This window comes from Pyrgilauda ruficollis, unplaced genomic scaffold (genome assembly GCF_017590135.1).
Source record: "Pyrgilauda ruficollis isolate IOZ18807 unplaced genomic scaffold, ASM1759013v1 scaffold3, whole genome shotgun sequence".
Classification (NCBI taxonomy): Eukaryota; Metazoa; Chordata; class Aves; order Passeriformes; family Passeridae; genus Pyrgilauda; species Pyrgilauda ruficollis.
This window is the reverse complement of record NW_024524377.1, coordinates 24,411,890-24,437,202: the sequence shown is the minus strand read 5'-3', so window position 1 is coordinate 24,437,202 and position 25,313 is coordinate 24,411,890. Positions and strand designations below refer to the sequence as shown.

Genomic DNA, 25,313 nt, shown 5'->3' with positions numbered 1-25,313 from the left:
TCGCGTAAATAAACTGGTTTCTGTGCCATGAGCTGCAGGTCAGGCCGCGGGAGCCAGAGCGGAGCGGGCAGAGAACACAGCCCGCCGTGAGCGGAGGGCCGGGAGCGCCGGCTGAACCCCGACACCGGCAGCCGGTCCGGCTCGGGGTCGCCGAGGGGGCCAGCCGCTCACACCTGTTTCGGGATGTGTTCGGGAAACAAAGTCCCGGGCAACACACCCCCTTCCTATCTACGGTAGCCGACCCTGCCGCCAGCTGCGGCACCCGGGGAAGCGAGGGCAGCTCGGGTGAGGCGCCGCAGGGGCGCACCGGCGGCTCCCGCGCCTCTGCGCGTCAGCAGACTCGAACCCGCGCCGGGGGCGGCGACCGGCGGGGACGCGGGCGCGGCCCCGCCACGTGGCTCGCTGGCGGAAGGTGGCCCCGCAGCTTCCGCTCCCCGCGCGCGCTCGCTTCCGCTGCCGCCGCTTCCCCTTTCCGGTTCCGCTGCACGGCGTGCGCGTGCTTGAGCGGGTCCGGTGCGGCGCGCACGTGGCGCCCCCCGCCCGCCGCAGCGATGCTGGTGCTGTTCGAGACCGCCGCCGGCTACGCCATCTTCAAGGTGGGCCGCGGGGCTGGGCCGCGGGAGAGCGCTGCCCCTCGCCCCGTGGGTCGCGGCCGCCGGCCTGCGGCGGAGCAGGAGGGAGGGCGAAGTGGGCCGCGTCGGGCCTGCGGTGGGAATTACGGGGAAACACGGGCGGGGGTGAGAGTGAGGGAGGGACGGGGGGCCGCCGAATCCCGTGCGGCCCCTCGGGGGTGGGAGCAGGGCCGGGGATGGGAGCCGAGGGGCCGCGTTGTGAGCGAGGCCCCGGGGAAGGGGCTGGCGGTGCTCGGCGGGCACAAGGGGAGCTCCTCGGTGCCTGCCAAGCGTCACCTCTGGTCCTCGCTTCCTGCCCTCCGCCGGCCGGGATTTGGTGGGAAGCTGTGCTCTCGGGGCCGTGCCCCTTTCGGCGTGTGCGGGGGGCACCCGGGTTCGGGAGCGCTGAGCCCTCTCTCTTGCCGGCTGTGCCCTCGGGGCCGCCGCTGCTCCCGCAGAGCCCCGCGGTGCGTGAGGGGCCGCGAGGGAGACGGGCGGAGCTTCCCGGCTGTGCGGGGCCGCTGCCCCGGCCTGCCCGAAAGCGGGGCTCCCGGGGAGCGTGAGGGTGCCCGCAGGATTCCCGTGTCCCGACCTCGCTCTCCACGAGGGACAAACAGGCACCTTCCCAGGGCTTTGCCAGCCTCCTGACCGGGTGGCTCAGGGCTGCGGCTTCCTGGGGCTTTGAGCACGCCTAAACTGTCGTGCGCTTTTCTGGCTTTTCTCTTCCTCGAGCGTTGATTCATGTACAGTTTTACCAGCTTGATCATAGTTTGATCATAACACCGTTATTTTTTCCCCCTCCAACTTAGTCTTAGGGTTTGGCTTGTGTGAAAAGATAAAGGATTTTGCCTTTGCCTGCAGCAGAATTGCACCCTTGCTGCTCCTGGATATTTCCTTCCTCTGCCCTGAAACCTTTTCTCCTCATTGGGGTGGAGCCGTGCAGTTCAGGCAGTATTTTAATATAAATTTTAATATTTTAATTTCTGAAGGTAGGCTAGGCATAAAGCAAAGGTAGGAGGAGGGACATACAGAGCTGCAGGGAGGTGTCTGCAGAGGTGCTGCAGTGTATGCTGCAGGTGTCAGCAGTTATCCATAGGCGTGTCATTTTTGTATGCTAACAGTCTTGATTTTAGCAGTTTCTATGTCTTTCATTTTCTCTATGTGCCCATGTGTGTTTATAGAGGCTAAAAATTCTGTAGGTCTTGGTGTAGGAAAAATGAACAGGAAAGAATCATATGGCTGAGGAAAGGAAGAGTTGCCCCAAGGTTTTGCTGTGCCTCACAGTCATGTGGGACGTTAATTGCTAGGTTTATTTGCTTAGCTACTAATTGAGCTTAAAAAACACAGCCCCCTTCAACCAGGGCTTAAAAATCTGCCAGGGAGCAAAATTCATAATACTAGGAATGATTTCTGCACTGAGTTAAATTGCAATTGCATTGCATTTGCATCGTGGGGACAAAACCACAAGATTTTTGAGTGAGATGTAAAGAACACACTGTTGTAAAGATCTCGACTATTTTCCTGAGCAGTTTTCTGGGAATTTGCCATGCACTCTGCATTTTGTGAAATGTATGTAGATTCCAAGAGTGTAAGTGTTAATCTTGTGCTCTTTAAAAGCTGAGGGGGTTCCCTGTGTACAGAGATGGGATTAAGCCAATGCTGCCTCTTAGGTAATTGTTGGTGCAGTTGATGACCAAGCTGTGGTGACAACTGTTCTTTACAGGGATGTTTTCTTTTTTGTTTGGGTTAGCTCTGATTAATGAAAATAACTTAGGGGATCACTGCTTTCTGTTAAGTTTCCCAGATGTTTTATTTTTCCAAGGCAGTGGTAGATTTGGGTTTGGGTCACCATGGTTATGAGTGAGTCCTGTAGAGCAGGTGGATCAAGCCCACTTTTGATAAAGAAGAGGGTTTTGCTTTAATGTGCCAGGTCCGGGAGGACACAGCCGTTGTTGAAGAACTTCTGTAATTCAGGGGAAAGTAAAAATGTTGCACTATTTCTATTAGTAGTGTAAAGCTGTTGAGAGAGAATGGTGGAACAGAGATCTCTGAAGTTGAGTTTGTTGACTCAATCTGTGTTAACTACTGCAGAGTGGTTGGATACACTGTAAATGTTTCAGGTGTCCTGGGTTGAAGAACTAAAATCGTTGTGTGTTGTGGTTTCTTTTCCTGCAGGTTCTGAATGAGAAAAAGCTTCAAGAAGTTGACAGTCTTTGGAAAGAATTTGAAACTCCTGAAAAAGCAAACAAAATGTAAGCAGCTTTATGTGGGGATAGCAGTGTGGATTGGCTTGTGGAAGGACATGGCTGCCTGTAGTTACACACAGCTGAGGTTCAAAACAAAGTACTGATTTTTGGGTTTTAGTATTGTAAAAGCTGTGAACAATGATAATGTGAAATTAGATACTCTGAGATGCTTACAATGGAATATCAAAGTGAAAGAAATACCTTACAGTGTAATTAAGTAGCAGAAGTCATTACCATGTGTCACCAAAGCAAAAAAATTGAACAATATTTTAAGGTGATGTGGGTGCTTTGACAAGAACATTCAAGCTTGTAATGCTGGAAGTGTCAGTGAAATGACAGGGTTTTGTGCTCACAGGAAATTCTTTTGGGAAAAATAAAGCTTAATGCAGGTGGAACTATGTAAATCACTGAATTGAGAGCTAGCGTTGTTGCCCATGCCATCAGTGAGAGTTAGCACCACTGCAGAGTTGCACAGGGATTGCAGCATCCACTAATCAAGTTAGCTTTTCTACAAATTGCCCTAAAGCTGGGGACAATGGTGGATTCCTTCCAAGTCTGTCTGGTGTTTTTATTGGAAGATGTCTAACCAGCTTTGATTATAATGGATGCATCTGAGCAAGCTATGCATTTCATATTTATCCTGCTCTGTAACAGTACTTAGAGCAGAGGCCAGAATATCCCACATCTGCCTGTTTGTAGTGTGGTTAATCTCATCCTGGAAACATTGTCTTGGCCACTTGTTATACAGGATGTGGCTCTTAATGGGATCTCTACTCTGATAAAAATAATTCCTCTTTTGCCTTTCTGAAAAGGCATCAGTGTAAGCCCGAAGCTTTTGTTGGGATCTGCAAATGCTTAACTCAAGTATTCAGCTCTATCTGTGACCTTGCTTCCTTTGCTGGTACTTGACTCACAACCAGCAGTGGTTAATCAGAGCTGGATTAGTTAAATGCCTGTCCCTGACAAGGAATTACTGGATTGAGATAGCTTCTTAACTGTAACTATATATCAGCACCACAGACTGTGTGAGGGGTAGAGGGAAGCTGAGCCTAAGGATCTGACACTGAGTGGTTAAACACTCTTCCTATGATTCTTGGCTCTGGTCAGCACTTAGGGCATTAATGAAATTTTTGTTGTTTGTCTTAAGCTCAGCTCAGAACTTGTATTCTAACATCTAATTACAGGGAAGGACTTGAGGATTCATGGGCAATGAATCAGTTCAAATTTAAAGTCTTTGAAGGTGTATTTGGTTGAAAAGCATGTTAAATCTGAGCTGTGCAGGCTCTGCATTCCACAGAGGCACAACATTTCCTTTTGAAGATGAGTGGGAAGATGCTATCATCAGTCAATCAGGGCGCAGTGTTGAAATTTAAATGGATGATGTCTGTCTTTAAATATGAACTACAAAGCAAAAAGGGGGGTTAGGTTTTCTGGTGATGTCGGTCCAAGAAATACCAAATCAAAATTCCTTTTCTTTTCCCTTCATATAATTATTGTGGGACCCAGCTGAAATATCACCAGACTCAATTGGCCAGTTTAGTGCTCTCAGTCCTCTTTGAGGGTCTGCATATTGATCTTTGCTCTCTTGAAGCCATAGGGAAAAGAGAGGAGGTGTAGTAGCAGAGGCAGAAAAAATGGTTCTAGCATGTGGTTTATGTACACTTGTTTACACACTTCTATTTTATTTCTGTAGAGTAAAGCTGAAACACTTTGAAAAATTTCAGGACACAACAGAAGCACTTGCTGGTAAGTGAGTCAACACTATTATTACAAAAAAATCAAATCTGTGTCGTGCACTAGTTCACTCATTACTTGCCTGTGTCCATGCTCTTTTTCTTTTCTTAGCTTTTAAATTACAGGTTTTTAAAAGTGAGCTGGTTATGAGGTCACCTATCCAGTCTGTACTGCACTAAAGATGTAATAAAGTCTAGTTTCTTCCTTCAGTACATATTTTTAAGCCGTTTACAAATGAGAACTGTATAAGTTGTGACTGATACATGTAGCCTGTCTGTTGTCAATGATGGATTCTGTTGAAGCTGAATATCACTGATTTGAGTCAACAATTCGTCACTACCACTGAGACAAAGACAGGTATTAGAGAACATTCATTATTACAACCACCTGGGTTGTATGGATACATGTTGTGCCTGTTTCAGCCTAAGAAAGGTCTGTGTTCTCCTCAAATTCAGGAGTTTAAGCAGAATGGAAAGCCTTATATTCAATAATTTTTATGAATTCTGCACTTAAATGCTTGATGTGTGGCCTGGTTTGAACAGAAATCGTAGGAATTCTAGACAATAATTCAGAAATGGTGTGACAATTACTGCTGAATGTGCTGTATGATTTAAGTAGGTGAATGTTCCAGGTCACATTTATAATTAAAGATCAGTTCTTCATATTCTGATGCAGTAGGGATAGCTTATAAAGGAAGCAAAGAGGCAAGAATGGAGATGCAACCATCAAACATGAGATGCAAGTAAAAGAACTGTTGTACGTTCCTCTCCATGGCATATTTTTTGGATTATGTTGCGTTTGCATAGGTTTGGATTCAGTTCGTGTATAGTTAGGCTGATTAAAAAAACCTCAAAACCATCCAACACCTTCTACTACTATGCTTCAAGTTGGCTTATCTGTGAAATGCAGATCTTCAGCCTACTTATGGCTCATTTATTTTAAAGTCAGGACTATGTATGTACTGTTTCAAGGGGTTAGATGCTTGATAATTGGCCAGCTTGCAGAGTAGAAAATTATCTGCATTGCAGAAGGGTTGAGAGGAAACTCAGCACAGCACTTTGATTTTACTTTTACATAGCATTAGGTTCTGGAAACCAAAAATCACTAGCTGCTGCTCTGTTACTGTGATGGAAACAGTCCCAGAAGTTCAGTGGAGCACAGAGCTGACCCTCAGAGTTGTATAAGTGCCTGCTTAAAATATGTTGTGTGGGATTGTAAAGCTTTTACAGCTCTATTAATATTTAAGAATGAAGAACATCCTTTAAAGATTCTCCTGTCTGCATGCTGTATTAAAAGGGTCTGTCTGACTGTCCAGTTTGGCATCATTCCTGGGGCTTTAGAAAGTACATTATCATCACCAGAGAATGCAAATAAGCCACTACACAATTTAGGATATCACGGTTGCTGCCTAAGGGACCTGGAAAATGGTTGGTTAATTAAATTATACACAAAATATAACTTTGCTGTTGGAAATGTTAAACATGTATCTAAAGCATATGGCATACTGTTTGTAGAGATCCTTAAACAAAATTGGCAAAAATAGAACTGAAAACATATGGAGAAAGGAGAGGCAACTGGGAGAAAGGTTTTTCATTTAGACCTTCAGAGGAGGATGTGTATAATTTTCTTCTATTTTGAGTTTTAGCTATTGCATGGTAAAGTAGTATTGCAGCTCAGACTAGAGCTACTGTGGACAGTTAAATACATGAAGTTAGGAGTAATATTTTTACAGGTTTTAGGAGGGGAAAGAAACAACATGTTTGGTCTTTTTGTTTTATACAGCATCCACAGCTCTTGTAGAAGGCAAGCTCAGCAAGAACTTGAAGAAGATTCTCAAGAAGATAGTGGCAAAAGATGCCCACGAGCAATTGGCTGTGGCAGATGCCAAACTTGGAGGTGTTATAAAGGTGATAACTGATTTTGCTGTTTTTCCTTTTGTCTCATGCTACTGAAACGCAGATTCCAGAGATTTTGCAGTTGCTAGCAATGGATTATGCTGCCAGTGCTGTGTTTGCAGCATAGAGGACAGTTAATCCTAGTATGTTTACAGGGAAAATGTTGTCTTGAGAACACAGGTGACTGATATGGTGTCATGCACTGAGGTCTTCAGGTTTGCTTGATTTCTCTCTCAAATATTGGTTAGAAACCCAGCAAGTAGAAAAATTCATTTTCTAATGATCCAATCCAGAAAAAGATTGGAGGGAGGAACCAACCAAAAAACCCGAGCCAGGCAGACACATATTCCTCACTAACAGGTGCAGCAATAGTAGAGTGAAGATTTATTGTCTTTCTGGGAGTGGACATTGCTGTGCCTTCCTCAGTGTGCAGGCAGCTGTGCACACCCCTTGGTCCTTGCCTGCCCAGAGGAAGAAGAGGTTCAGTGAAGGTGGATGGCTTTTTCCAATGTTTCCTGGGTGTCAAATACCAGTTTCCCATTTCATGTCCATCTTCCTGTTCCACTGAACTTTGTTCTGACAACCTCCTCATGCTGTCTTAGGAGACTGTGTAGGCTGCAAGATGAGGTTTTAATGTTAAAGTGAGTAATAGCAAGGACTTTGAACTAATTATTCACTCTTGTTTTCTGAAAAGACACAAAGCCCCTCACCGTCTACCTCTGAATTTTCTTTCTGTAACCAAACTTTCTAGTAAACCTCAAAATCTTGAATCTTAAGTTGAATATTCTACATAGCAGATAGAGCATTAATTATAAATCTGCTCTTCAAAGTGGAATATTAACTGTTTGGGCAACTGGGGGTAACACTACCTTGAGCATCAGAAATGGATGAAACTTGTGTGATCACAGGATTGCAGTGGGAAAACCAGTTAAAATGATGTAAGGCTGCTGGAAGAAGGACTTCAGAGGAATGTTGTGTTGTGCCTGACTTTGGACCATTGATTTCCACACTGCAGGAGAAGCTGAATTTGAGTTGTATACACAGCCCAATGGTTACAGAGCTGATGAGAGGAATTCGCTCACAGATTGAAGGGCTCATAACAGGCCTTCCTTCTCGAGAGATGGCAGCTATGTGCCTGGGTCTGGCACACAGGTGAGTTCCTACAACTATTTCATCCTGTCTGCCCCACTTCTGTATCCCTGACTGTGCTTTGCTGCTTGAAGTGTTTCTGAGTATGTGGCATGGTCTCTTACTCTGTAAGTCAAGATACTTCTGTATCTGAAACCTTGTTTTACAAAGGAAGGGCTTTCAGTTTGCATCCACCCTTCAGGGAAAGGCTTCATCTTCATCCAAAGTGGAAGCTGGTAGCTTTCCTTTTCATGTTATATACTTCAGGATATATTTCTGGAATGTGTCTGGAGCAGTCAAGGGAGTCATTTAAAGCTCCATTGCCACTAAGAGACAAGGTGGAGACCACAATTTGATGATTTGTGCTACAATTAGTACCCATATAATAGATAATGCAAATATTACAGGCAGGGTTGTTCTTCCCACCTTGTTCTTACTGCTTTTTAGATTTAGTGGAGTAGTAGTTAAGTACAAAGTTGTTGGATCACCAAGGGATCAAGCATCCATTAGCGAGTAACTTTTTAATCCGCATTCTGACATGAGCTTGTCCTGTCACAAGCCATTGGCAAGTTAGAGAAATGCTTTGCTGTAGCCAATTCCTTAAAAGTGGGTTTGCTTAGAAAATGGGCATTAATATTGAAAAAGGACTTTTAAGATGCAAATCCTCATTGATACCAAGTGTCTTTCACTGTAGCATATAGAGAAATTGTTAACATAACATTAAAGCCAGATGGTAATGGGCTTTCTCAGACAGTGAGAATCTGTTCCAGGAAGTTTCTTTTGTTGCTTCACATTAGTGTTGCTGGTATTTGCTGCTAGGGAGCTGCAGTTTTGTGGATTGCTTCCAGCTGCTGCCCAACTGGAAGTGCTGTTGACAAATACATTTTGTGGGGAACCAAGCAGAAAAACCAACAGCCAATTAATTTTCTGCCACAGCACTCATGTTCAGTCTGCAGCAGGTGGTACAAATAACCTTCACTTTCACCCTGGTGATAGGGTGTGGGAGGGACACTTGTCAGGGTTTTTGTGAAGCTTGTGTCAGTGTGGCTTCTGGCCACAGCTGAGAGCAGTCAGTGGCACAGAACTGAGCTTGGTTTCAGTGAACCTGTGGTCAACTGTATTAATGTTAAAAAGGAACAGGTGGGGCATATTCTGCTACAGGATGTCAGGATGCTGATGAAGCTGTATTTGTGTCTCCTCAGCCTTTCCCGATACAAGCTGAAATTCAGCCCAGACAAAGTAGATACCATGATTATCCAGGCAATTTGTAAGTATATTTAGAGCTTAAATTATTAATGGATTTGGCTTAGGATAGCTGACTTCTTTACTTTGGCTAAAGAAAAGTATTGCTGTCTATTTCCTCCCAGGATGTCTTAGTAAATTGGGCACTGATGTTCATGTAGGCATGAAGTGTGTTTCCTCAATAGGGCTTTCCACAAGCAGGAACATTTCTAGGGTGGTACAATAAACTGGTGTGCACTTTTTCTTAGCATAGAAATCAGCTGAACTACAGGCAGTGTTAGTTCGGTCCTCTAAGGGCTTTCCTTCCCAATATGCCTCCCTTCTGAGTGGTGCTGTGAGAATGGGCCCCACAGGATAGCATTTTCTGACCCATCATTTAGGTGGTGTCTTGCATAGAGGGCAATGCAGAAATAGACTCCTACGTTAGGCTTGTAAATTGCACTGCAGTGTGTAATGCTGCATTTTGTCTCCTTGCTTTCCAAATGGAAAACAGACTGAAGTTGTTAAAGCAGCTAGGAAAGCCCATTCCTCATTTTTCCTTGAAGAGACTCACATCGTAATCTGCATGCTTGCTGTGAAGCAGTGGTGAGGAATCCTGTTTGGAATATTAATTCCCAATCTGTTGCCAATGATGAAACATAGTTAAACTGAAATTAATGATGTAATTCAGTTCCTTCGTCACTACCACTGAGACAACAGATGGGAATGTTGGTATTGCATTAGCAGGAAATATTTTAGCCTCAGGGCTCTCTAGTAATATATACTGTAGGTGCTCTAATAAACTACAAATCTGGTTATTTGTCATATCTAGTAAATGGTGAGCCTGTTGGCTTTGAATTTGGTATATTTATATTATAACAGCAACTAAAAGATTTGCTCTTTTAAATCAAGTAATGGAATACAAGATAAATTGGTTACCAGTAAAACACTTCTTCCTCAGATTTAATTGGATGCCTAGATTTTACATCAACCTTGTGTGTAGCACTTCGGCTGACTACGAGGAAGGAGAACAGGCTGCTGCACTCTTTATAGGGGAATGTGCTTTGCAGCTGTTAGGGAGTTTGTCCAAAATGGTCCCAGTGATAAAACTTTTGAGGCCACGCTCATGGGAATTCTAGCTTTTCTATACTACTGTGCCTGATATTATGCAGTTCTCTGAAAAGTAAAGACTTCTAGTGTACTGCAGTTTGGTTTAATCCAACATTTACAGAGTGAAATACTTCAGGTATTCTCCCTTTACACTATTTAAATTGGTTGGTTTGAGAGTACCACATTTTTAGGTTGCCCTTTTAGAAAAAGAACTCAGTCCTTCTTTCTTTTAGCGCTTCTTGATGACTTGGACAAAGAGCTGAATAACTACATCATGCGCTGTCGGGAATGGTACGGCTGGCACTTCCCTGAGCTGGGCAAAATCATCACGGATAACCTGACGTACTGTAAATGTGTCCGGAAAGTCGGTGAGTAGAGAGGACAGCAGAGCCTGGGCATGGCAGTGGGCACAGCCTGAGTGGCACTGGTGTGAGAGCCACTCACTGCTCATCCAGCTGCGCGTCGCCCTGAGCGGTGCTGCCTTCAGCAGCAGGGTGCACGGGGCCGGCAGAAAAGGAGGGCATGTTTGTATCTGGATCTTGGTGCAATTTGCCATTTGGAAACTTAAGTGAAAGCTAATGCCACATCACCAACCAGTCCTTCGTGGACCACCAGCACATCTTAGGATCATAATTAGTTAGCAGACCAGTTTGGAAATTAGCTCCTAAAAAACTGATGTAAAGAGAACTGTTGCCTGTCTCTGGATGTTCTTGAAGAGAGCAGCTACTAGAATTACTTGTAAGAGCAGGAAGAATGACTGCTATATTTTGGACACTTGCCTCACCTCTTGGGCTCATGTGCATTGTATTGATTTATTTTTTTGCTTGGTTGGTTTTTTGTAATAATGAAGTTTGCAGTCCAGAGAGAGACTTGTGGTTTTAAGGGAGCTTTTTTCCCCCCAGTTGTAGAAACAATTAAATAGATTTGGTTAGTGGTAAGTGGCTGCTTCCTGGAATTCTATTCTTGTAATATTGTCACTGAAAATTTTGCAGCAACTGGCTACTGAAAAGGTGAAGTATGCAGTATGGGTTTTCTGGGTTTTTTTCTAGTTTCAAATTTAATATTTCCAACCATTCCTAGTTGGTATGAACGCAAAGTCAGAACACTGACATATATTTTAGGAATTCGGAATAGTGTGATGGTAGACTTGACTCACTGTTTTTATTTTGGCCTTTTATCTTCATCTGTTTCTGTGCTTTTTTTACTAGTTCATCTCGCCCCCAGCACAAACATGCTTTCATCTGTCCCCCACAGGAGACAGAAGCAATTTTGCTTCCTCTGATGTTTCTGACATCCTACCAGAGGAGATTGAGGAGGATGTGAAGGCTGCCGCTGAGATTTCCATGGGGACAGAAGTGTCAGAAGAAGATATAAACAACATAATCCATCTCTGTGATCAGGTATCTACACATGAATGGATAGGAGTAGGACTCTTATTTCAGCTGTTTCACAGCCACTTCTGCCAAGGAGAGCTTTTCCCAGGACAGTGCTAACTCTTGTGATGGCAGTGATGATTCCTGTATTGTTGCTTTCCTGATGTTCAGACATGAGGGTGCACAGTCACTACCTCATCTGAGCCATCTCAGGCTGTTGATGTCTGCACAAGGCCTTCTGAAAGTGGCAGTCTTACTTTTGTGAGGAATTTTGCTATCATTGTACTTTCAAGCATTTGAAATAATAGCATTGTATAGCCTCTTTTTAATCTGTCACTGTGGAAGCTAGGTGATAAACCCTGGGTTAAAAATGGACCACTGAAGCCCCAAAAGATTTAGGAGGTCTCCCCTACTCTCGTCTGGGCTGCGTGTGAACAAACACCCTCTGACTTCAGTTGTGCTAGTTGGATACCTTTGTGACTTTACCAGGAGCAGCAGGGTTAGGAGTTCTTGTTCTTGATCTAGACCAGGCTGCTTTTTTATGTGCATTCTAATTGTGTATATTTGTATGAAACAAGTAAAGAGCGTGTATCCCATTTCAAGAGAATGGTGGCAAAGATTTATGTGAAAACATATTCCAGGGTTTTGTCCTAAAGAAAATGTCCTTACTAAGTATTTTTGTTCTGCTTCTCTGTCTTTGGCATGTTGTTAGCTCCTTTATCAGGCGTTTTGCTGAGAAAATAAGTTGCATAAGGGAATAAGCAGAATAGATGTTCACAATATACTTTGTGGATGTAGCTCTGCTCTGGGAATGTGCCCTGTATAAAGCTTTCCGCAGCTCTGGCTCTTGGCTGCTTGCATTTTGCAATTTGTCAGTCTCCTACACTGGAATTCTCATCATTTCCTTGTGTCAGTATATTTATCTCTTACTATTTTTTGGTCGACTGATACTGACTCCTGTAACCAAACTCTGTCTGTGCCAGGTGATTGAAATCTCTGAGTATCGGACGCAGCTCTATGACTACCTGAAGAACAGAATGATGGCCATTGCTCCCAATCTCACTGTCATGGTGGGAGAGCTAGTGGGAGCAAGGCTCATTGCTCATGCAGGTGGGTTACAGTGATCAACATAAATAAGTCTTAGGTGACCTCATCAGAGGTTTTCTCCAAGGAGCTGGTGAGCTAAAAGCATTATGTAAGGCCTGGTGAACATATCGTGGTAAATGGGGTGAATGCAGCACTTCAGGAATCTTGAGAATACCAGCATGAGCTTGGTAGTAGTCTATGATGACAGAGTTCTCAGTTGGCCTGAATTCTTTTTGGAATATGAGGGCAACTTAAGTCACTACCTCTTCTGAGACACTTACTGAGCCTCCTGCTGATAGTCAGTCACTTCTGAGGTAAAAAACCAACACTGAGCATTTATAGTCAGACTGGCTCAAGAGAGCAGCCTTATTTCAGTTATCTGTGCTGCAGTTCTGTGATGAAATGTTCTTGCGTCAGACTGTCAGGAGTAGGCATTATTCCAATGGAATATGTTTTATTGAATCAGCCTTCTTTCCTGAGGCTCAAACCAAGACAGTTGAGGCATGAAGGACTGAAATGGTTTACCTGTCTTTCAGGAAACAAATGGGAAACAGCTCTCATGAAAATAGATGGATCTGAGCTTCTTACACTATTCAGAAGCAGGAATCTAGCCTAGCTGCTTCTCTGACAAATTACTCTTGCCTCTTTTAGGTTCCCTCCTGAATCTGGCAAAACATCCAGCTTCTACGGTTCAGTTACTGGGTGCTGAGAAGGCACTCTTCAGAGCACTGAAGACTAAAAGGGACACACCTAAGTTTGGTCTTATCTATCATGCCTCCCTGGTGGGACAAAGCAATGCCAAAAATAAAGGAAAGGTAAGTTGCATAGTTCTTTACTGGCTTGGCTTTTTCCAGGGCATTAATATCTTGAGCTTCATGATGGCTTGAGCTTCACAGTGAGGCTTTCCCATGGCTTGCTTTAGTGTATTGCTTTGTGATGACATGGAAAATGCCACTGTCTTACAAATCTTTGAATATTGTTCACTCCTGTTCAAAAAAAGGGAATGGGATTTTCTGACATACCTGAGCAATAACAGGTGTATTCCAGATGAGTTAGGATGGGACACTGGCTTTCTCAAGGGTATGTTACTACTTTCTTCCATGTGATAGTAAACTAAGGTGTTAAAGGCTTTAGTCTTGCTTGATAATTGGACTCTTTTTGTAGTGAAGTTATTTACAGCTTGGTCTTAATGGTTAGTCTGTCATAATGCAGGTGGATGAATATGCGTTTGAATTGTAGAGAAAGCTGGAAATTACATCTCAAACCTGGTCTAAAGGTTGGGGTAGAGTAGGATATGTATAACTGACTTGGTGTCTCAGACATTTCCCTCTATTTATCAAGGAAGAAAGGTGTTACATTAACAGTATTTCAGTGTTGAAAGAATGACACAATAATTACTTTTTGGACTAAACACTGCTAATAAATGGTTACTTTGTTCTTTTGTATGTGGGTACGGTTTCCAGATTAGAGTGAATCATTGCCTTATGTTAAGTCTTAGCATTTAATATTATTTTTGGCTTTTCCAGATTTCTCGAATGCTGGCAGCAAAGACTGCCTTGACTATTCGTTACGATGCCCTGGGAGAGAACACCAGTGCTGAAATGGGAGCTGAGAACAGACTAAAAGTAGAGACGAGACTGAGGCTTTTGGAAGAGAGAGGGGTAAGTCTTGCAGAGAGCTGCATGAAGCTGTCATTCTTGTTCAGGGTGTGATTTCCTGACGCTGCATTTTGACTCTTCTCTCTCAGTAGCATGTCACTCTTACCCTGTAGTTTCTCCCAGCTTTGGCTGCAGTGGCCAGGTGTGTAAGTTGGCTGCAGGCTTTTGTGTGTCAGCTGTTCTTGTTTACAGGGTTGTCTTTATTTGCTTTATACTGAAAAATCTTGATAGGGACCAAGATTAATAGATCATACCTTTACATTCCTTACATCACTATGAATTCCAAGGATAGGCTTATTACTTCATAGTTTCTTTCTCTTTACCTTAGAAGGAGTATTTATGTCAATATTTTTTCCACCCTGGTTCCTAGAATCTGGATAGAATGTGGTGGTGCTTAGGGAGTTTTCTCTGTAGCTAAAGCAAGATGTTATTCTACAAATTGCTGCATTGCCCTCCTATCACCTGATGCATATCCTGGCTCTCCACACCTGCTGTTCCATGTTGCCATCAGCACAGGGTACTGGGAGAACATAGAGACCCTTTCCTCTTTTAGGAGGCTGCTGCATGTGATCTTGTGAATGACAGCTAGGTTCAGCCTTCCAAGCTAGATCTGATGCCAGTGCTCTAGTACTGGCATCACTAGAACAGAAAAGAAAAATCCAGAAAAACCTGCCCACTCTCCATGGAAGGTGAAACTTCCCATCAGAACAAAGGCAAGGAGACATGTTAACACCAAAAAACAAACCAGTCACCTGACAAGTACACATTTAATTTAGTTTGGGGCCTGTGTTGTGGCTTTAAGGGTGGCTTTATTCCAGCTGTAGGGTGATACCTGCCCTGACATGCAGTTTTTCTTGCCAAAGAAAAAAAAGTGCACAAATTTGAGCTGCTTTTGGGAATTTGGAGGTACAATATTATGTCATGTTACTGTTGCATATTTGATCCAGTAGTAGATGTCCCTTACTTGAACTGGGCCCTTGAAGAGCAGCATTAGGAAGGCCGTTCTCACCTCAGTTACACTCCCTGTCACTGCTCTACACTCAGGTGTTAAGCTAATGCAAATACACAAGAGCTTGACCCATAATACATGTCTTTCTTTCCATTTCAACAGCTGAATAACTTGTGTTGTGAATTCTTTTCCTTATGAGTAATTTGCTTTTCATATCTAAATTTTTCTTGTAGATAAGAAGAATAAGTGGCACTGGAAAAGCCTTGGCCAAGACAGACAAGTATCAAAACAAGAGGTGAATAGTTTTTCCTTTCAGCTTGATTGAGTAAAAATAACTCTCCATGTTTTTATTTCTGAAAAGCTTTTTCATTGTGGGCTGGATTGACCTAAGATCCAGAAAGCATTTTCTATGCCATTTAAACATTGATAATAAGTTGTGTCGCTAATAAGAATTTCCTTTTTCCAGATTTTCTAATAGTAAATTACTGACATCATCAGACAGCAAGTACTTTAGGTGCTACCAGCAGCACCACAAAAAGCAGGGTCTTAATATATAGCAGCTTTATTTATTACAATTCCAAATGAAATAAATTGGAGAAAATCAGAGTTTTAATTAATTTCTTTGACATGGAAGCTGTCCTAGAGACCCTCTTAGCCGTCTTATTCTTAAAAACAGGAAAAAAAACTAGACGCCACTTGTTCTGAGCAAATCTTCATCTCCTTATTTAAGTCATGTATGCAATAAGTAACATGTCTTAAACAATAGATAAGGTGTTTATGTACTCTGGACACTGTTAGAACAGTTTCTGGTGCCCAAAGTGACACTGTAAATTGCAACTGGGGCAGCTGAACATCTGAGGATTTGAACAAGGTATTATTAGTCTGTGCTGTGACATCTGGGTTTATTACTTAATTTGGTTGCAGGCTTCTTGCTTAGCTTGCCCTGCTTATTTTGCTGAGCCTTTGGTGTAGAAAGAGCAAGAGCTCAGCAAAACCAGGTTTCAGTGCTCATTCTGTGAGGAAAAATCAGCCCTGTTGCACCCATCTGCAGCCCCCAAACATCTTTCTGGAGTCTAGCTGTAACTTGTATTTCCATATGCCAGGCATTTCCAAGTGTAGTGACGGCTGTGATTTCTGGAGCAGCTTTTGCAGACAGTGTCAGTCAGCAAATGAAGCATCAGGGTGTGTCAGGAGGCAGGAGCTGAAAGAGGAGGTTGTTAAAGAGACAACATAGATGCTGGGGTTTGACCTCTGGAAATGAGGAATCGTGAACTCCTGCCAGGACATGTTTGTGCTGTTAGACATGCTTTGCAAACATGTCTAGGCTTGGGGAGAATCTGAAGATAATTCCTGGCTCTTTGGCATAGTCTGGCTACCTAAAAGGGAAACTAATTCAGTACTTGTCAATTTGTCCTTGTAGTACAAAAATGGCAGTACTGCTGCATGGGCATGTTAGAAAGGCTAAAGTAGTGTTTTAAGGAGATGGGCAAGAATCTTAGTCTTGTATGGAACTATGGATTTTGTGTGAATTAGCTAAATTAAAGTAATGTATCAGAAGTTAAATGCGAGTTAGATTTTAGAGATGAGATTCAAGTGAAACAGTTCTCTATGCTTTCCAAAAAAGACTCAAGACATGCTATTTTTGTCTTATTTATGGTTTTGGAGTTTTGGTTTTATTTTTGATTAGCAGTATCATGACAATGACAAGGAAGCCAAAGAGCATTTGCTTGGATTTATCTGAAGCAGAGCCACCTTTTGCAAAAGGCTGCATAATGAATTTCTTTAAACCAATATGCAGTGTTAATACCCATAAAAAATTTCCCATGTTTAGAGGATGAGCTGATGGTACTGTCTGCTGGCATTACACATGCTTCCCAGCCCAGTCACTCAGCTTCGGTTGCTTTTATAACGTGTGCAAGGATCTTCTTCAGATGATTTTAGAAAAGTTCAGATGTCCGTTATGTGGCTGGCAGCGAAATACTTTAGACTTAGTGTTTTAAAACTTTTTCTTTCTTCAGTAGGAATTCTGTTCTGAATAAGAAAATAACTGCTTCATTGCTATTCGATGATTCAGTTGCCCCTTACAAGTTCCAATTAAAGAGCACTGGATTTCAGGGTGCTGTTCTCTACAGCCTATGGAGGGGTTTGGAACTGAACAAACGAGCTTGCAATAACTGAGAAGAGGCAGTTTCAGACACAGATATTTGAATGTCCCGTAAATTCAGTGATACAGGTGCTACAGCAATGAGCTATAGCATTGCCTGCCTTGTGAATTTGCCCTCTCAGTGTAATGGTGGAGAGGCAGTGTAGAAAAAGCAGAAGTAAAGCTACTTCGAATGCTTGTGTGTGTGTGTATGTATTATTACCTCTAGGGTACAATTATGGGGTAATATACCAAATACAATACAATGATAAACTAAATGGTGGGGAGCTGTGTGCTTGTGACACATGGCTATGCTGAATAGGCTTTCAGCATCAGAGAAATCAATATAGTGGGTAATTCAAGTGCTCTGTAGAGCCTTGAACAGGTATAAACCAGGATCAAACTCTTAGTTAACTGGTATTTTCAGATCAGACAGTTGTACTTTGTGGGGTATCTGTTTCCTAGTCACGATTACTGATAAAGGCACTGTGTATTGGAGGGAGGGCCTCACTACTTGTAGATGCTTTGTTAGCTGACCAAGATTGATTTTCAAATATTCTTCGTAGGTTGTGTTGGAAAGTTTATGTTCAACTTCAGGGTCTTCCCTGAAGGTTTGCTCTTCTTAATACATTAGCTGACTTTTTTCTTTGTTACAGTGAAGTAAAAGTGTTTGACCCCTCTGGTGACTCAACACTTCCTGTTGTTTCCAAGAAGCGCAAAATTCAAGAGGTGGATGAACAAGACACAGAGGTTGCAGTGAAAGCAAAGAAGTTCAAAGCAGAGATGAAAGGTCGGTTTCTGTACCTGTGCTGCTGCCATGTCACTGTTTGCATCGTGCAGTTGGGCTTAGCAGTTACAGCCAGCCACAGCACCTGGGTATTCTTGAGAATGGCAGTGTATTTTAAAAAGTGACTGACACCAGACTGCAGTCAATTTACAAGCAGTTGTAAATGTATAAGAACATTTGAAAACAAAATTCTGCTAATTTTTGCAGAATTTCTTGCTCAGCAGGTTTGTATTTAGTATCTTGAAGACAGAAAAGCTGCTCTCTGTTAAACCAGAACTTGCCCTATTTTCTTTCAAGAATACTATTTTGTTATGTGTGTAGAAGTGTTTTCTGGCATTTCTCAACATATAAAAAGGTCAGAATTTGATATGAAATGACACTTGGAAATTTCCATGTGAATTTACGTAATACATGAACAATTGTTATTCTCTGGGGAGCTAAAACTGAACTCTGTCCACAGTTGTTCTTTCCTTCTCTGATAAGTTACTGTGTCAAGAAAGATTTTGAACTGCGACTGCAAAATAATCTAGTTCAACATTATGCTTCATTCTAAGAAACATTCTGTTCTCACCAGTGTGTAACTTGAGGGGGAAAAAATGGGGAAAAAGAAGGTGACTTAAGTCACTTCTGTGAGATCCAGAGCCAGATCTGGGCACAAACTGCTCGCATGTTTTGCCAGCTGCAGCACGTGCCTGCAGCAGGTGAGGGTTGTCACAGCCTTCCCTTGCTGCCTTCTCTGCTGCTCTGTCATAGGGGATCAGAGTGCAGATATCCTGGTTCAATCCTCTTCATGCTCAGGTGGTGGGAGGTGTGATCATTCCAGACACCACTGAGTCCATGTGTTCATGGAGGGAGCAACTTGCAGGAGTCTAAACATAGCTGAGAAGAAAAGTTACACTGGAGGGAAGGAGAATCCTTTGTGCTGTAAAGCTGAGATCTGTGCTCCACCTTTTTCTCGTATACTTAACATAATGAGCAAAAGACATGAGTACTTTGGAGGCTTGAACTTTGCCCATTTGCTTTTGGAGAATGTGTGTGTTCTCACAGTGACTGCTTTTGAACCAACTTCCCCTGCTACAGCCAGAATTGTTCCCTTGGGCTTCCCTTGCATTGTCAAAGCAAGTGTTGACATCTCACAGGCTGGAGCTCGTTGCAGGTGAAATATTACATTGCTTTCCAGCCTGCTCTTTTATAGTTTGAGGAGGATATTTCAGTTCATAGTTATATTATTCAATGGTTGGTGCTTTTATTCACAAACCTGCTTGTGTTTGCTTCATTTACTTTATTTCCAGATTTGGGGATTGGGTGGAGCTTAGTGGATATCCCTGAGCTGGAGGTAGTGTCCAGAATACTTGTGGACTACTGAAATCTGTGCTGTTTGGCTGCTTGTTTTTCAAATTTCCCCAAACCTGAAGTACAGGCTTCAGATGTGTTGCTTTTCTTCCTTAAAAGAGGGGTAATTCTTCAAATGTATGGTTAATAGCTCCTACTTTTTCCCAGTTCTTTCTATCAACTGGGTCATTTTATTTGACTACCTGGGCATTAGTGCTAACTATGCCAGTTGCTTCAGACTGTAGAATAAATGTTTCCAGAGAGTTTATTTATCTTATGTCACCTCTATGCAGAATTAATCCCTTCAAGTCTGTCCTCTTGTACCCTTGAAAATAGCATTGCTTCATGTTTGCAAATTATATTTGAGCGCCCAGCATGGGTACACAGATTTCCCGAACACCTCCTAGTCAACCATAGCCTTGCTGTTTCCCAGCATGATTTCTCTGATTGCATAGTGTGCTAGTAGGGGCTTGGTGGTCCTAGAAGTCTGAGGAGTTCAGCAAGTCACATAATACACAGAAAGGTGCAGAGTACATCCCAGCATTAAGATTTATGTTGCATGTCCACTTGAATATGTATGTGAGCCTTTAATGTCTGCTGTTCTTGGCTCTGTTGTTTTTTGCTGCAGTGCTCTATTCAGCTTTTGCCTGGTCAGAGATAACACATCCAGACAGTGTGTTGTGAAAGAAGTCTCTGCCTCCTCCTTCCCCATGCTGTTTGTGCAGCCGCATAAAAAATGGGGGTGGTGGGAAAAGTAGTCCCAGAAAAAAAGGCATTCTTCAGCCAAAAATTTTTGTTGAGTTTGTATTACAATAGGAAGGTAAAGGACAGGAAGGAGCTGGGAAGCTGCCACTGAAAAGTTTTGGTCAAACCATTGCTTTTAATATCTGTTGTAAAGGGGGACAGTATTTTGCATTATGCCAGCCTGAAGTGTGAATGTTACTGCAAGATGAGGTGTAGTGTTTTCTCTCTCCCTGTTTGGGGTGCATGAATGGCAGTACTTTGAGTGGGAGCTGGCAGGGGTTTGGGGGTTGAGCTGTGACTTCAAAACACATTCACCTTTTATACCTGTCAGGAAACCAGGTGGAAGGATTAGTGCCTGAAACAAGTTATACTCCACTTCAGGAGCTGTCTGTTACAACCTGTTTTCATGTTGGTGAAGGGAAATAGGGCAGGTGTTTTTGTGACTGTGGTCTCTGAAGTTGGATGTGGCCAAACAGAATGCATACCACCAGCAGGGCTAGCCAATGTCCCCAGGGAAGCCTTCAGCTTGCATTTAGCATCAGGATATAATAGCAGTTAGTGACTTGGGAAGGTATCTCTTGAAAAGAGAAATATCTTCAGTTAATGGTGTAAATGGAGTGAACCCTGCAAGATACAATAGCAACAGCTTGACAGGGTGTTCTTTACTGATAGGCAGTGTGACTTCATTCTGTACACGTGGAGCATTGTCTGGAGGAGGGAGGGTACATCAGGAACTACTGCTGGTGATGTTCAGCACTCCCAGGGCCATCAGTCAAACTGCTCTTCAGGGTGCTGCTTTCTGTGCCTCTGTGCCTGAGTCAGAGCTATTGGTTTTCTTGTCAGCTGCTGTGTATCACAAAGAAACTCCCCCTGGCCTTGATTGACTTGGAAGTACTGCACCTAGAGGGAAAAGACCAGCACCCCTGGAGCCTTTATCCTCATTCTGCTAGGTACAAATATGTGAAGTCTTGTGATGAGCTTTGCTAGAAGGCAGCAGCTGAAATCTCCAGGGAGGGCTCTGCTGTTTGCTGTGAGAAGTGACAGTGCCTGTGAGCACCCAGTGCATTCATCATCTGCACTGTAAATTGTGATGCTGCCTGGTGTGTCAGACTTGATGGCATCTAGGGTAATAACAAGAAATAATTTTTTCAAGGTTACCACCCAACATTTTTCTTGGAAATGCATATCTTACCAATCCAGCTGAATAAAAACGTGTAGCATAGCAAAATATGATGTGTATGCTCCTGTTACAGTGTGGCTTTATTGTAGTTTATGCTTATTTTTCAGCTACTTTTAATTTCCCCATGTCATACATAGGGAGGTGAGGACACTTATTTTTATACCTGCTTTGAATACCTTGTGCTCACACACTGTTCTCTGTGAATTTTGTGTATGGCAGAATCCACTTGAAGTTACATTTACCAGGTTTTTTTTATCTAGAATCTTTTGCTGTTTTGCTTCTGGTATGTTTTTTAATGTCAGAAAACTGCATGTGTTGGCTCTATTCTTCTGTAGACATGTCTAGAAATTTTTTACCCTGAAGCCAACTTTTTTTATCTGAAGCTAATGTTAGAGGCAGAGTTTGAAGTGTTATTTTTGACTCATATAATCCTTCTTTTGGCTTGAGGAACTAAACTTGTGACAAAGTACAATCAAGATGTTAGGAGGTTATGTGGTTTGGGTCTTTTTTTTGTAATTGAACTTGTTCCTTTTGTAAGTGGTGAGTGAGTGTTCTTGAAAATGAAATTGGTTCTTTCCTGGGGGACATATGGTGAGAAAATGACGTCTTGAGGCATACCTCCAGTAGCAGCTATACATGCCACAAACACCACTGGTTTCAGCATCAATTTTGTAGCTACTGAAGGACAGTGGTTGCTACATTATGAACTTAGTCATGGGGACTGTGTGAAACTTGGTATCCAGCACTTACTCAGCTGTGCAAATTTAACTTGGGTGTGCTCCAGTAACAGCCTGGCTGCTGCATAGGCTGTCAGCTTGGTAATGATTTCTGCTTGGTTTCTTTACCTCGAGATTCCTAAGACTGTGGGATGTATTCTAGGAAGTGAGTGGTAAATCACAGTTCCATTACCACTGTGATTAGATAGGGCAGCTGTTGATGAATTGTTCTGAAAAGTAACTGTAAGGTCATTAGTAAATCTTTCCCTGGGTTGACATTCCTCTTGGCTTATATAAATAATATTATAAATAATTCCTGTCGTCCAGGATAGGAAAGTGTTTCTGCATTAAATGCTTGAAGTTGCATTGAGATCTTTTGTGTTTGCCAGTCTAAACAGTAAAGAAAACTGGTCTGCTTCTTAACAAATTTCCAACATCAAGATGGAGAAATCAGTTGTGAACAAGCTTACTGCTGGCTAAATGTATTTTTAAGGGGACATTTAGAGTCCTTTTGCTGCTCCTGTGTGGGTGATAAAAATACTTGCCAAACTGTGGACATTCGCTTTTCCAACGGAGTACTTGAAGGTAATTTGGCAAACAAAGGAAAACGTGCAAGCTTGTTTTAAACTCTGGGAGCAGCATATAGGAATAGCATTGGATTCACCAGGAGATGTGAATAGTGCTGCCTGAACACTGTCACTCGTGTCTGAAGTAGTTGTATATTTTGATTATAGCAGGGAGTAGTTCTGCAGGTGAGTTAATGCAGAAGGGAAATAGGAGTCATTGCATCCTCTGATGTCTTGTAGCATTTCCTTTTGCACTCTTAATAACTGACAGCCTGCCTTTCCTTTTTGTCTTTCTTGTGGTACAGAAGGAACAGCTGTAGAAGATGGTGAACCTGTCAAAAAGAAGAAAAAGAAAAAGGATAAGGAAAAGCAAGCTGAAGAAGAGGTGGTACTGAGTGAGGAACTCCCCACCAGCCCCATAACTGAGGTGAGGCAGAATTGCACAGCTACCTGATCCTTTCTGGGAATGTTCTCTCCCAAACATGGAGTGTAGTGTGAGGGGTTGGGAGAAATTCTTATATGTATAATCCATGACATGCAAATAGTTTTGCTCTAGTAACTTTTTGAGATATCCATCACTGTAATGTCCAAGAAGATTTGCATTACAAAATAAGATCTTGAAAGTTTGTGACTGCAATGCCTCCATTCTCCTCCTGTCCTCTGCCTACCCCCAGCTCTAGTCTTCCCCCTCTTTGCCTCTTTTTTAGTGGGAAGAATGTCCCTTGGTGCCAATCCACAGGCATCTGTCTCCACTTTAGGACTTGAAGGGAGCAGAGGCTGTACCTGCTGATTTGATACCTTCTAGCAACAGTAGAGCAGATGGGACCAAACCCAGCTTTTTGCTTAGTTCTAAAGTCCTGTTCTTAACACAGGGTTTAATTCTGTGCCCTTTGTGTATGTCAGCAGCAGGGCCTGAGGACAGGGCTGAGCTGTGACAGCGTGGCACAGCCTCCCTGGCCCTGTGAGCAGGCAGTGTGCTCAGCAGCTGAGGGAGGACATGGCTTGGGCTGTGCTCTGCTGAGCATGGCAGCTGGGGTGCTGCTTGGGCTGGGAGCCCTGTTGCCTAGCTACACGTGTTGCTTTGCTCTTCCATTACGCTTTGTTCATGGCAACATTTGTTTGTTTGCAGAATACAGAGAAAAAGAAGAAGAAAAAAAAGAAAATGAAAGATGAGGGTGAAGACTGATGTGGAACAGGGGAAAACACTGGCCCTTGGACAGCTGCTTTGGAGTAGCATTTCTCAACATAATGTGTTTAGCCTCTTGCTGAAAACTAACTTCCCTGTGTTGCAAGAGGGCAAGGAGATGGATTTGATAGCTGTCTTCTCCCTGGAACAGGATACCCTGGTGTCTCTGATAACTAGGAGGATTACTGGTTTCTTTTGTTTAAAAGCTCACAATAGATCCTCTTTGTACAACCAGTCTCCACTGATAAGGAATAAAAACATTTTTATGGAGATTTTATGCCTCTGTCTTTTAACTTGTTTGCTGGTTTTTCTAGCCATTATTAGGACTATTTCTGAGATGTATTGTTTTAAATGACTAATCAGTTCTAAAGTTCTAAATGTGTAGATGTTCTGTTGCAGTTTATTTTCTAAAGATTTCGAAGGTTGTAATATCCTTAAATTTTCCATGGATACAAATATATGTGCATGATATCAAAGATGCTTTGAACAGTTGAGGTGTGTTACCGAGTCTGCACTGTAGTTCTCTTGATAAAGCCTTTTTTAAGTATCTTCCAAATGTTTTGGTTTTGCTGCACTGGCTAACAAAATTCAGATGCATATTTTGAACAAATGTGAGGTAGCTTTGAAATTGCTTCATGGTGATTGTAGCAATTTCCCTCACTTGATTTAAAAACAAAACAAAGCAAGAACCAAACAAACCCTTGAAACTAACAAACAAAAATCCAAGAAAAAAAACCCAAATCCCAACCAAGCCAAACGCAAGGCAAAATTACTTCAGCTATCTGATAATGAAGCAGAAAAGACAAGTGTTTTATTAGTAGCTGAAATCAGCCATTTGCTAATTCTGCCATTCTTGTGGGAATACAGATGCACTGAAGTAGCATCATGTGATCAAGATTCGAAAGCTCTTAAGATGGAAAAGAAAACTTTTTTTTAACTGTGCTTAGCACTCAGTTTATTAATTGTTGCGAAGAATTTTTTTTTCCCTCCTGTGTAGTGGTAGAGTATTACCTGAACAAAAATGAGTTTCTTCAGCTGAGTAACCTTTGGTAACTGCAGCCAGTGTAGCTGGTGTTTTTCTGTGGAGTACTGGAGCTGCTTACTGAGCAGCTCCCTGGTACTGAACTGCCCATGGCCTGTAAGAGCAAGTGGATCCCTGACAAGATTGGTAGCAAGTTATTAATGCACTGTTCTACCAGTATCAAGAATATGAACTGCTTTTTCTTTTTTCCTCTTAGGAAGGTTGCAGTGAGTTTAGCTGCTCTGATTGAGATTGCCTGGGTGTACTGAGACCATTCCAGTTTATCTGCTTTTTGCTAGTCAAGTAAGATGAATCTAAGCTGAAATGTTTAAATGGGCAGCAAAGGTATTAAAAAATGTTCATAATGAAATAGAAGAGTTGACTATTAGTGCCTTTAGGTTTTCTTATTGTAAATGCATTTTCAAACAGGAATCGTTACCAGACATAAAGTTCAGTTTCCTGTGAACTATTAATGTAGTTCCTTCTTCAGACATATCAGATAAATTATGTATGTGCTGTTCAAGAAACTGTCGTATTTAATTTACCCTAATCAGAAAATTTATATGAACATCACTTGCTAGTAGGTCTAATCAGTGGGATTGAAATGGAGAGGTTATTTTTGCATGG

At 42.6% G+C, this 25,313-nt stretch overlaps 1 protein-coding gene and 4 non-coding genes across 5 annotated transcripts; all 5 read left to right on the top strand.

Moving 5' to 3' along the window:
• The first annotated feature begins 440 nt into the window (after positions 1 to 440).
• Positions 441 to 23,935, top strand: NOP58 (NOP58 ribonucleoprotein). The gene is made up of 15 exons (XM_041473363.1): positions 441 to 596; positions 2,787 to 2,863; positions 4,551 to 4,603; positions 6,374 to 6,498; positions 7,502 to 7,638; positions 8,817 to 8,881; positions 10,179 to 10,313; positions 11,200 to 11,345; positions 12,302 to 12,428; positions 13,056 to 13,219; positions 13,931 to 14,065; positions 15,245 to 15,306; positions 17,811 to 17,944; positions 22,785 to 22,906; positions 23,609 to 23,935. The coding sequence occupies exons 1-15, from the start codon at positions 552 to 554 to the stop codon at positions 23,663 to 23,665; spliced, it is 1,584 nt and encodes a 527-aa protein (XP_041329297.1). The 5' UTR covers positions 441 to 551; the 3' UTR covers positions 23,666 to 23,935.
• LOC121356815 lies at positions 4,862 to 4,948 on the top strand. Its single transcript, XR_005955636.1, has one exon. It is a non-coding gene; the product is annotated as a small nucleolar RNA SNORD70 (small nucleolar RNA).
• LOC121356816 lies at positions 9,472 to 9,559 on the top strand. Its single transcript, XR_005955637.1, has one exon. It is a non-coding gene; the product is annotated as a small nucleolar RNA SNORD70 (small nucleolar RNA).
• On the top strand, positions 11,445 to 11,528 carry LOC121356813. Its single transcript, XR_005955634.1, has one exon. It is a non-coding gene; the product is annotated as a small nucleolar RNA SNORD11B (small nucleolar RNA).
• On the top strand, positions 12,596 to 12,681 carry LOC121356812. The gene has a single exon (XR_005955633.1). It is a non-coding gene; the product is annotated as a small nucleolar RNA SNORD11 (small nucleolar RNA).
• Positions 23,936 to 25,313: the final 1,378 nt, after the last annotated feature.